The sequence below is a fragment of the Etheostoma cragini genome, chromosome 10 (genome assembly GCF_013103735.1).
Source record: "Etheostoma cragini isolate CJK2018 chromosome 10, CSU_Ecrag_1.0, whole genome shotgun sequence".
NCBI classification, from domain to species: domain Eukaryota; kingdom Metazoa; phylum Chordata; class Actinopteri; order Perciformes; family Percidae; genus Etheostoma; species Etheostoma cragini.
Window position 1 is genome coordinate 26,069,058 of NC_048416.1, and position 13,203 is coordinate 26,082,260.

General features: G+C 41.7%; 1 protein-coding gene across 2 annotated transcripts in view; it reads left to right on the forward strand.

Annotated features, from left to right (window-relative positions):
* LOC117951501 (protocadherin Fat 4) overlaps positions 1–13,203 on the forward strand; it is a 103,061-nt gene that overhangs the window by 65,008 nt on the left and 24,850 nt on the right. For both annotated transcript variants that reach the window (XM_034883226.1, XM_034883227.1), the window contains exon 7: positions 11,665–11,845. In XM_034883226.1, coding sequence (XP_034739117.1) covers positions 11,665–11,845 — 181 coding nt within the window. The remainder of the gene's footprint in view (positions 1–11,664; positions 11,846–13,203) is intronic.

Genomic DNA, 13,203 nt, shown 5'->3' on the forward strand with positions numbered 1-13,203 from the left:
AATCCTTTCAGCGGGTTCGATTAAACAGCATCTTCTGTTTATTTGGATACAGCGGTAGAGCTTGTTATAGCCAGATAAAAGGTTAACTTGTTATTGCATAGAGGCCGGTTAATGTGTAGTTAACGGAGTACATGCGTATCCCCTTTGTAGCCAAATCACATGGTATCCCAGTTAAGTATAAGTTTCCCCGAGCTGCTCTGGCACAGCCGTCATGGTCTGAGGGTGGTTCTGTTTCATTCCTGGACTGACCATGTGAGTATTCACAACGCTGTGTATTTTTGAATGTGCACAGGCTTTGGTGAGAATTGAGACAATGATGCATAACGTATCTTGTTAGACAATGTTAGATACTACATAAACACACATTTAAGCCTTGTATTCATTACCTACTGTGGTCAGTGACGTATTTGCATATTTGTGGGGGATAATTTTACATTTTAGGTTAGCCTAGAGTACATTAATGAAAAAAAGCATCACATTTTCAGAAGCCAGACTAACATAAGAAGTGTTTTCCTTCATGCTTTGTTAAGATTTTCTTGCTTCACATACTCCTCAGAGGTTTGTGCCACATGGACAACGTTGCCCAACAAGCGTACATACTAATTAGGATTCGATTCGTTTTTGTACGCTTCACGAGGAGTCCATATTTAGTACCCTGACAACAATTCCAAAATATTTTGACAGGACTTTGCAGTACAATGTTGGTAAGAGGCAGAAAGAGGGATTTGGGGTAGAATATCAAAATATCAAAAAAACCATAATCATAGTACAGGCCAAATTACCCAGCAGCATTTTCTCACATTTTTGAGGCCTCGGCTGAGACAGTGGGGGGAAATGGTTCTCCCAGGCGCTATCTGGCAGGAAATGTTGAAGGTGGATGGTGCAGACATGTCTCCAAGTCTGCTGTCTACCATGACCCATTTTCAACCACAAACATTAATCTTAACAAGTTAACGTCCGCCTATATCTTCCTGCACTGCCATATTTGACTAGTTCTACTGCAAAACACTGTGTAACAGAAAGAGAAAAAACTCAGGAGGATTTATCACTCCAAGGCTTCAGTATGAAAGTATTATTCTGTCAGACAAAGACTTAAGCTATATCTTGTATTCTGTCATATTTGGTAGTACTGCAGCAGCCACTGTGCAAACACTTTATCATGAGCAGAAGAGGATTGTGTTTTTTTAAACCATGACTTACGATCAGACAAATGTGCTCTAAGTTCTCAGCTGTTGGAAACTTATGTTGTGAATGGATCAAAGATGGACTGCTAGCTGAGGACGGACCCTTGCGATTGGACAGATGGACTCATTTCTTGTTTTTGAAGAAATGAGTACTCTCTCACTAGCTTTCTAGACTGCATCCCTTCATTCCTTCTGTATAACCCTGCTTCTCTCCAACGTTACTCCAGAGTGCTTATACTCATCCTGATGTTTTGATTGGTTGACGAAATATCACTTCATTTGTATGCCCGGCATCAAATAGTACTTAATAATAGTGAAGGTATCTTCGGGAGTACTCATGTTTTCAAAACAGGCCCTTTTGCGTGTTTTTCACCTCTCCTTCCTGTTAAAAGACACACAGCCCGTCTGTCCAATCACAAGGGTCCATCCTCTGCTAGATAGGCCCTACCTTTTCCGGTAGAAATTAATACATTGTTTCATATTTGCTGTTGTGTTTTATGATTTGTTTAAAGGTTTTCCTATTTGCAGATGTCTTTTTCTATCTGCTGTTGTGATTACCGTACCATCCTCCTGTGACATTTTTCAGTCATTTCAGTGAAGGTAAACTCATTAATTGTAGCCTGAACAGAGCTTCAGGACCCTCTCTGCCTGCTTTGCTGACTGAAATCTGTCATAAAATGGATGGAAACAAAAGCATTGGTTCACATACTGTGTTCTGGCCCGGGAGAGCAGCAGAATATGGCAGACGTTATAATTTGAAAATCTGTGCATAGCCACAGAAAATGTGGCATCCTTACAAGCTGCTTAAAGGTGTTTTACAAGGCATCTTGTTGAGAGGAAACTTTAAGATCAGAAGTCTGATATTTCTGTTTCCTCTCTCTCTTTCTCTCTCTCTAATTTCCTAGTTTATGGAAAGTTGTTTGCAGCATTTCTGATTTAACAAGTTTTGCAGAAAGCAGGAGACATGAGGGGCTGCAGGGTCCGTGGCTGATCTTAACGCCAGGCCAACATCTGGGATCGGCTGCAGGCAGATCAGATTTGTAAGCAACTGCTTAGCAACACAACGGTTTTGCCCCATGGAAGCATGTGAAACAATACGATTTCCAGCAGAGCCAAACAGTAACATACTTTTGCCACTCAGTGTTTATGGAATCACTTTAAGTGGGCATCTGTGGTTGAAGATAATATATTTTTATTTATCTGGCAGCTGGTGTTGTGTGCGTGTTTTTTTTTGCAGCCGAGTGCCAACGCACCAACGTTAGATAGCATTCTTGTCTTTCCTTTTTTTTAAACAATTGCTTTTCAGTGTACATAAATTGAAGTACTTTACATCATGTGAGGATACCTGCTGGGTTCACCTGTCTCTGTAGAAACTATTTTCTCAGTAAGCAAAAACCTTTTCCAGAAGCTTTTTTTTTATATTGTTCCCCTATGATGGAACACTTTTGGAAAGCAAGAGGGACGTTTAGGGGTCAGGGCTTATCTACGGTGTAAAGTTATTAAGGACTCATCACCAAGAAAAGTTTTCTTAGGCATCAATTAGATGTTTGTTACTGTTGTCTTTAGGAGTTTTTATATGGATAATTATCTATTCTTCTTTTGGGTTACTTTGTAATGATTTCATTTGGGTTTTAAGGATTTTATTATTTATTTTCACACTTCCTGTTCTGTGCCTTTCTTGGATTTTAACATCAAAGATCATGTTGGAAGTAATTGCTCCCAGCTTAACATCCCTTGGTTGAAAAAGCCTGAATGTTGTATGTAAGAAATTGAGTTAAAAGCAACCAAAATTGATGTAAAATTTAGATATAATTAAAACTTGTTTGTATTTTTAGGCACGGTTGTATGCACATGCTTGTGTCTGCACATATTTTGCACGTGCATGTATTTTTGGCTTTTTATGTGTGTTTATACATTTGTATTTGTGTATTATGGCTGTTGCCTTTTGAGTTTGTGTGAGTCTGTCTGCGTGCGGTGGTGAGAGCGTCCTCGGGGTGCATTTAGATGCACCATGTTTGGTCACATTTATTAAAGGGAAGGCACAGTAAATCCCTTGGCCCATGCTTTTAATGGCGGATACGGCCGCATAGAAATCCCATGTCTTTCACATCCCTCCAGCACATCGCTCCCTAGTGCCACGCTGTTTGTATATGGCCTTTTGGCTGGTGGGTGAGGGAAGTTTTGGGGCGCTAAACAACCGCTTAGCAGATGAAGAATTTTAATGACCATCACTACATTAAAGCAGTATCCTTTATACTCGTAAATAGCTCCCATGAAACTGGTGTATAAAAATGTCTTTGTTTTTTGTTTTTTTTTCCTGACTTGATTAATTGAACAATGATCTCTTGTCATCCAGTTTTGAACAAGACATAACATGTAACCTGAGGATAAATCTCCAAGTCGCTAGCAGATAAGTCAAATGGAAATTTAGGGCAAATGAAGGCCTGTAAGAAGACTGATAAGGCAGAAGACTGATAAGGCAGTGTTAAAACGTTGCTAGATCACTGTCCAACGCTTGCCACAGTAAATCTTTAATGGGGTCCAATGCTGAAGGTTTCAGGCAGTATGCAGTCTAGTGGCAACACAGGACATAGCCAAGTAAAATATCAGGTTCCTCAAATGAACTTTTAACAGAGCAGTAACATTCTGGATTAGCTCTTAAAAAATGGTGCAGCAACAATGTGGTCTTGCTGAGTTTTTTCCTCTTGTCTGTTTTCTTATTTCCATTCCCTGGTACACTTTAACAATAGCTCAATCTCAATGTTTAATGGCTTTGGTAAGTAATGTTTTTTTTTTAAAAGGTCGTTTGGGTTGGATGATTATCCTGGCAAGATGAATTTTTTTAATGATGTTTATTTGCTGTGTTTCTCTGAAGGACCCTGACTTGCACATCCAGTTCTAGCAAAGCCAATGTTATAACGAAATGATGAATAATGAAATCTGTGTGTGAAAAAGGTTTGCCCTCCTCCCCTCTTGAGCACTTTTCCAAAGTCATATTTCAGATTTTTATGGCCAACGTACAAACATTATGGAGTTGTACTGTGAGCGAGTTATACTGCCAGTGTGTGTTTTTCACTTCTCAAACTGGTTATGATCTGCTGGTTTTGCTGTGTCACCATAAAATGGAAAACAGTTACAGAACGTTCCACAGATGCACTGCTTAATAGGGATTTCCAAATATTCAACAACGCAGCAAATAAAAGCACCATTGTAGTAAAAACACAAAAGGCACATCACTTCATTAAATTTCACCACAGGCCCTAAAATATGAGGAAAAAGCAGCACTTTGTGTCTGTCGATATGCTTTCCTTGCCTGCCATGCAAACCGCCAAACCCTATCCGTAACATATGGGGAAGGAATTATGCAAAAGCAGTGAGACGCGGCACTCCATAAATAACTGGCGAGCTGTATAACATTAGATTTAATTTGACGAATGCCTCTCAGATTGCCGTCTTATTAGAAATATTATTTTCCCTTTTATACTGGGTACCAGCTTTGAGTGTTTTACTTAGATATCCCTTTCACTCTCTTGCTTGTTAAGTGTGAGAAAACCTCTGTTTACTTTGTTATGTTTGGCAAACTGTGCATTGGGACAGCTCGCACCCTGCACTCAGCTCCGCTGAGGCCATTCATGGGTGCTGGACGGGGTCGCATTAAAAGAAGCTTTGTTGCAAAGCAACAGGTTCTCAGAGGCAGAAAAATGTCAATTTTGCCTTGATGGCGGCCAATTCTCTCCCCCTTGAGTAATGATGTGTTTTATTTACGCTGTCCCTTCAGCGCACAATCTAGCCGAAGTCCATAAACCGTAATTAACCGTTTAGCCTTAAGCTTCAGGCTACAGATGGGCTGTCTCATAAATTTACACATTCATCCGTCTTCCCTAAGTCAACCTGCCCTGGACTTCCCACTTAAATGAATCCGGTTGTTTGGTCATCCCAGCTTTAAATGTTTGTCTGTTTTTCGATAAAACATTGGTCAATCATATATTGAAGGAAGAGATTATCTCTTGTGCCAGCAGAGACGCTCAAACCTGCTTCTTAGCACGACTTAGACTGAGCAACTCGGGGCAACTCACAGCATTTCCCAGGAGGTGGGTGCTGCTGTTTTCCTTCAAATCAACCCCCTGCCAGGTTCTCACAGTCGTGTGCACCCTCATAGCAGCTGCAGCGGTCAAAAAACAGATCGCTTAATCGTCATTAACACATGCATTTGTACCCCCTCCGGTTCAGAAAGTATGGCCATGGCACCTCCTTCGAGGTTAATGTGATTTGTCCAGTGGTAATGTACACTAATAAGGTGCTTAGACCCTGCCATATGTTTGTGCAGACAATACTTTTTGGGTTGAGAGGCTTACAGAAGAAACTGTCTGTGGATCTTCAGGATGGACGAGGAGGCAACAGATGGTCAGCTGGTCTAGTTTAGTCTCCTGGTCCTGAAAGCTTGTTATTTTGGATGCCAATTATTTTGGGTTATTCTGGGTTTTCTCCATACGATATCCACGCTGAAACAAACCCCTTAGATCTCAGCTCAGATTAAGCGTTAAAATATTAGCACAGAGAATTGAATGTCATCCCCAAAGCCAGTTTACCAAGTACTTTAAGGTCTTTGGGATTATTGTGAAATGTCAAACAGAGGACTCTGTTTTGGTTGTCACTGCACCAACTGTGTCATTCCCAGATCTGAAGGGAATGTGCTGCGTTTAATTAAATGGAAATTAAAGCGGGGAGGGATCCTTGTGTGAACACTTTGAGCTCCCCGGCAGATTCAGTTGCTTTGTGTGAAATGAGGTGCACTGACACCAGTGACTTTCTACCTCATCCCATAGTGTAATGGCTGCTCATAGGAGAAAAAACAGTTATCTAAATACCATCAGTCTGATGTCTTCCCTTGGAGAATACCATGAGTCAGGAGACAGGGTTATCACCAGGACTTAGCTCGGACTTATCCTTTATAGTATCCATACCACTTCAGAGCTCAATGACTCCAGAACAGCTCTCTAGGGCAAAACCGACTCATGGAAACACGGTACCACAAGGTTCACTAGTTTTCTTTACTGATTGAAGGAGCATGCTTTTCTGGATCCAAATCCCATTTCCTTGTGTGCAATAATGCCCAAGATGAATTTGGATGAAATATACACACATGCGCTCGTCTGGACTGTAAGTGATGATTGGCATTTGCTTCCAAAACAATTTTCTAGCCACAGTAAAATTGCTTGTGTCAAAGTACACAGTTTGTGCTGATTTTTTAGCGATAACATTGATAACTCCTCGGCATGAGGTAAATAAAGATGATGTCAGGCTGTAATCACCAGGAGAGGAGTGTTGGGTCATGGCAGTTTGCTTTTCTAAGTAACCTAAGATTAACCCCTGAAATAAGATTATGCTCATGGCACAGATCTGAGGTGAGGTAGTACATTGATTGACTTATCTGTTTTGGCCAGCAAGTGATCTACAAATTAAATAAATGGTAATAACAATGCTAACATTAGTTCTCTGCTGTCGAACATGCACAAACAGTGACCAGGATATGTTTTTGGATCTCATTCAATGATCTCTTCAATTATCTGTGTATGTTATGATTAACATTTACCTGCATGGCTTTGTTTCATGGAGTCTAATGACATGAATGATGTACCTTCAAATGCCGGCCGATACAACAGGCAAATACAACAGGATACATTTCTATGCAACCTTATAAAAAATGTTAAATTTACATAACTACTGTAGAAAGCTCAATAGATTTGAGATTGAGGGTTCGTCTGGGGAGTCTGCTCTGTATTTTCTCTGCATTAGAGGCTTGATCAATGGGCATAGATCAAATGACTCTGTACGCAATTAGATAGTTCTTCATCCAGTCAGACCTATCAATCCAGGTGATGTAGAAGCGACAGCGGCTTCAACGGGTTTGCTGAGCTTCGGTGGCGTTCGGTGGCCCCCGTTATGTTGAATGTAAACAAGAAGCTGCTTGGTCGCTTCTCTATCGTCATCATGTTAAACCCACCAATAGCACGTCATGTAGATTAGCAAGTTTGTGATTGGTTCCCGCAAAGTGTGAACTGAAGCGGGAGAATGAAACGTGCAGGTTTCCAGACCGAGCTGCTGGGGTTTACGCCGTCTAGTAGAAATGTGGAAAGGAAAAAGAAACAAGGCTACGGGGACAGGATTTGCCAATGGAAAAAATACTTTCCTAACCACATTGCATGGCAGCCACCGGTAGGCAGCTGACTTCCCGCTGCAAATTTCCACCAGCTCTCTTTCCATGGCAAAATGAGGTAATTTGTCATATAGCGGTGGGCCAGATTGTACGATGCCAGATTTAGGCATATTTCCTCACCATTTTCCCACCGGGGCCCACTCTGCCTCTGCTTGAGCCACGGCGCACGAGTTGACTCCCGCCTGGCTGCAGTCGTCTAAATCATTGACCCTGACACTCTTCCCTGGGCTTTGCCAGATCTCCGCAAAGAGCGTTTGGGGGAGATGCTGGCATTTCTCAGCACTCTTGCAGAGCATTCCTCTCCTGTTGAGTCATTCCCTTCTAAAAAAAGAAGAAGGGGATGGGAGGTTATTTTCTACATAATAAAAAGTGTTCTGGTTTTGTTTTTCTTACTATTACAGGTTTGGTATTCAGTGGAAATTTAAGAATCGGAAACAGACGACATGCTCAGCTGCGATGTTGACCCTGTTATTTAGCAGCCGCCGTCGTCTGAATCTTAAGAATGTCTCACCATCACTATAACTATTTGAAACAAGTGTCATTTACATACATTTGCATACCTGCCAAGATATAGTGTTCCTTGATGACTATATCTGTCAGCCCACGCAATGTAACAAGATACATCTGAACTATTTGCACATTGGACAGCAGGTTTTGGGGGGGAAACAGCTGCCAGGGGTTATGTGATATCACTGAGCCCCAGGGCGCTAAGAAGGAACGTCTTGAGGCTGCACAGAGGCGCATGATGCTGCGAGAAGTGATACACCGAGAAAAATGCCCTGTTTGAACCAAGGCCTTTCGGTGGGGTCGGCACAGGTTCAGTGTCACACAGAGGAGCGTCAGGGGGCTCTGGAAGTATTTGAGCTTGATTTAAGTTCTTCACAATGGGGGTTGGGTTCTCTTTGCTCTATGCTTACTAAGGATTAGCTGGAGTAACAGTGTCCTGTGCTTTAGTGTCCCTGATGTGCTTGGTGACAGACGCAATGCAGGTCATAGGTCACACAAGTGGCAGTGGCGGTGGAGGAGGAGGTTGTTCATTCTCCTGAGGCAGTAAACAGGTTGTGACATCACATCCTGTGCAGAAGTGAAACGCCTGGAAGGAGGGCAGTGTGCTCCCCATACACAAACACACACAGGGCCAGCCTTGGAGCTTGGCCTGCTTCCGCTCTTAGTGGGGAAACAATGCTTTTGACATGCAACAACCACACTCACTGTGTAACAGAAGGCATTCTGTTCAGAACAATATAGCAGCAGGCGTGATGTTGAAAACCAAACATTTTCTTCATTTATTCAGTCTTGTTACCAGCTAATGGATTTTGTAGACAAAGCCACTTAGCTCCCAGAGCCACTTATGAGCCTGGCGGCTCCAGCCTGCACAGAACATCTTTGATCAACAACAGTCTTAGGGAGTTGCTGAACATCAACACACACTTTGCCTGGCAGCAGCAGCTCTGCACCGGTTAACTTAAAGTGATACAGACACCTCCTGACTTGGATTGCTCCTCAATTAAGGGGATCAGCTGAGGAGGAGCCGGTGCTGCGCTAATCTGTTGCCACGACAACCTCCTGAATGATGACTCAAGTCAATCCAATCACGTTGCGAACTTGAATGTGTGACACAGCAGGTTCAAGCATCAGCAGATTAGCATGATGTTGAATGAGTAATCCTGCTTTGTTTAAGCACTTAGCCACATATTGTAGTCGTTGGATCACATCATAGCTGTGATGATGCATACTACAATTTTACATTTTATGCTTGGATCGGGTTTTTGCTTGCATTCAACACCAAATTGTCCTCTCTGTGAATCCCCAATGATTTTGGAGTATTTTGTTTATGGGCAGAATCCTCTTCATCGCAAATATTTGTAAAGGTGGAAACACATACTCACCTTAAAATTCAACATTGCCTATATTTGGTTATAAACTGTTTTTATTTTTATTTTTTAAGTCAGTTAAGTCTTCGTTGGAACGGCAGAGGACTTGACTCATTGTGGTAATGACTCACTAAAGATTAGTATTGTATGGTTTCTGGTGCTCTTTTGGGATAAACAATAGTTTACGGTTACCTCTGTTTGTGTCATTTATTTTGCTTCTGGAATTCAGCACTGTTTATTCTAAATGTGCATGTTAGCCACTTCTGGTCTGACCAGAAAACCTGGATCCATGACAAACTTTGAGGTTGAATGTCTGTTTATTATCACCAAGCCAGGCAGTGAAGTGATGTTACAGTAAACTATCTCAAATCTCTTTTTCGGAGGAATCCCCCTGCCCCCTGTAAAATCTGCGGTGGTCTCCGAACCCCATAATAATGTTCAAATTTGTTGATCTTCTAAAGAAAATCCTCTTTCTCTGCCCACAGGGAGGTCACAGTTTAGTGTGAGCAATTTACCGGTGTTTGGTGTTTTTTGCCCCCAACGTCTCCTTCCAGGCAACGCGGCAATGGTTATGTTTAGGGTTAAGGTTAGGGTTTTACCAGCAGCCGCAGAGCTTGTAGGGAATTTCATTTCTTTCTCAACAACATTGGTTGGTTGGACACTGTTTGTCCCATCCTGCTGGCACATTCAGTACTCTTTGTCAAATGTGGATATAGCTGTATGCCTTTTTTTGGTACCAACCGTAATGTGTCCCTAGCACTGATTTTGAAAATTGACCAGTAAGTCATGAGGATTCATCCATCCAGTTACCAATAGTTGTTGAGATATTTTAGACTGGCCGTCATTGCCATCCATAAAGCCATGCCTCTTGATTTACTGAAATACCTGCTATTGCAACCTACTGCCTGGATAATAAGTTGTAATGTGTCTGAAAGCAAAGTTCTCTACAGTGCTCATTTTTCATAGTTCATCTGACTTCCAAATGAAGATTTGGCACAAAAATATATATAATAATAAGTGGGTTGCCCTGATTTGATCATATTTATAACAAAATCCATGCTGGCTGAGCAATACAGCCATAGTGTCCCTGGAGCTTTCTTTTCTGAGCCTCTACTCCTCAACACCCTTTTTCCCAGATTCCTTATGTTTTGATTTTGTACAGCTCCGCATTAAGAGAGAATATTTTGTGGCCACTGTCCAAGTGTTTTTATTATCTCTTATTAATCCAGGCCCCCAAGGTATGCAAGTTCAAGCATCTGATGTTTTCAACAGCTGAGTACACAGGCGCAGGGGACACAAGCTTAGGGATTGTGTATGTTTTTATTTGGATGTATTATAGTTGACACATTCACATAGATTCCTGAAGAGAGCTGCAGGAGGGAACAACTACAAGTTAGAGGTGGGAAAAGTGCCTCATACAGCTTACAGATCTCAGCTTTTCTTAATCCTCAGGTGTTCTCCGTCTTGGTGAGCAATGTAAACATATGCAAATCATTAAGAGCTCAAAATAACTTCAAGTCTTTAAAGATGTCCCCAAATCCCATATTATGACTTTCAGAAACAACTGAACACTGTTTATGTTTGGAATATATATCAGGCTGTGCAGCGTCCCATTTAAGGATGGATTATAAAGGCCAGCTCAAGCGAGGCAGATGTCTGAATGTTTTTTTTCTCTTCAGGTTGTTCTGCATTGCGGCTCATTTTCATCTGCTGTTGATTTAAATCCATTCCCCGGGGCCCAGTAAGTCCTGTTTCGTCACCCGCTCTGGGAGAAAAAAAAACGTTTGGATTTTTTGCTGAAAATAGCACTTCTCCTCACTCAAATTCCGCAGACTAACTCACTCTGTGGCGTACACCTTAAAATAGATACCTCGCTGTGAGAATTAAATCTATGTGTGTCCAAGACCCCAGGAAGGACGCCTGAAAGATTTGGTTTCAGAGACACTGAGCCCTTTTGATGTGTTCTGCACTGTGTGTATGTGGCAGTACGACCGATGGAAACCCAAACCGGTGGCCAGAGAAATTTGCTTGCATTAAATGCAGCAGGAATATTGTGGCTGAACCCTCACAGTATGAATTGGTTCAGTGTGGCTTTTGCTTCAAATGATAAATCATGTACTATTAGTGTTTTAAAGTCAAAATAGGAGTCCTAATGCCACTCACGTTACTGTCTCCCCTGTACCAGCGCCCTGTGGCACAAAAAGGAGTTCCTAATTCAGTCAGTTAGACAATTCTCCGTGTTGAGGTCCGTCATGTGAATGGAAAGAGTAATGACTTGCTTCTGTCCTGGCCATTGAGGCCATTTCTCCTTTAATTCTTTTAAGTGTGCTTACTGAAGGAAAAGCAAACCGCTATTGTCATTGATAGTTTTATTTTTCCTTTTCTCCAGGTTCTCCGTCTCTGAGCGGAACGGGGACGGTAACAGTTCTGGTGGACGACGTGAATGATAATGTCCCTGTTTTCACCTCCTCCGACTTCCACACCACCATCATGGAGAACGCCCCGACAGGGACAGATGTCCTGTTGGTCAACAGCTCTGATGCAGATGTTGGTGTAAATGGTGTTATAAGGTACTCCACTCTGGTTCCTTTACACTTATTTTCTTCATAATCAGTTACATTTTTCGTTCTATATTCTTTTGAAAACTAGGCAGGATTATTCTTTTGAAAACATTTGACCCACATAAAAGACATGCTTATTAAGACTGGTCTTAAAATATCTGTTTGTTTTCTCTTTCTTTTGACCTGGTTACTTTGTCTTTGGACTGTTTGGTTTTCATGCTTTATTAGATAGTTGAGACAGAAAATGTGTAACGACATGCAGCAAATAGTCACAAACGAAGTCCAACTAGGGACTTTACAGTTCATGACCCCCCTAGGTCTCTGCTGCTCTGCCTCTGCTTTTAATCCAATTTATACATAAAAATAGGTCTGACTGATCTAGTTATTCCAATCATTCAACGTGCGCACGGAGTGTTTGCAGGGGACTAGTATAAAAGGGGGCCTCATAATAAAAATAAAATTACCAACAAAAATATTTACACAAATGGTATTGTCCTAAAATACCAAAAATTACAATCTTAATCTTAGATTTTGTCAATTCCTAAAGCGACAAAGCAAAAGTGAATATTTGACAGACAATGCATTTAAATCTCCTCTTTAGATTTCATTAAGAAAAGAAGAAACATCATACACCAATACCAGATGACAGAAATTACCTCATGTTGACCAAGTTTTTTCCTGGGACTCCTAAAGGAAACAGTAGACAATTTTGCGGTTTATATCAAATTTTACTTTATTAGACAGATTAACGCAGGAATAAAGTCTTTTGTGTGCATAGGACTAATGAAGCCATTTTTTACAGTCCGGAGGAGATCTATGTAGTTCCTGTAACTACTGTGACTAATCAGGTCAGCTTTACTTTGCTTTGATTCCCTGGTGTGAAAATATCCTTCCAGGGCCAAACAGGACTGGGTTTTGGCTTTCCTCACGCCGTCACTGAAACGTTTTAACTCATCACTAGCTTTGTAAAATTCCAGGCCAATGTTGCAATTGTTGACAGGAGTTTAGGAGAAGATTGTAGAGCTTTACTCAACACCCTAACATATTGTTTGGGCTGCGATTCTCAAGCTGGACAACAGCTTTTTCCCACTCACAGCCCACTCCATGGGGGAGCTTGTAAGAGCCTCTAGCCGGTCTCTCTCAGGCCGGACACTGACTCAAGTCCCACCCCTCCTCTCTCCTCAGTAACCCCACTAGTTGCACATTGGGGGGTACCGCAGTGCGCTCCAGTTTCCCAAAACATGGTAATGAGGATGTTAATTGTCTATGACAGTATGAGTTGGACCCATTGGGGGTTCCAGAGGGTTCTATGCCCTTAATGGAGACCATAACTGGTTACCTTCAGTTATTAGTTTAGATTCTCATAG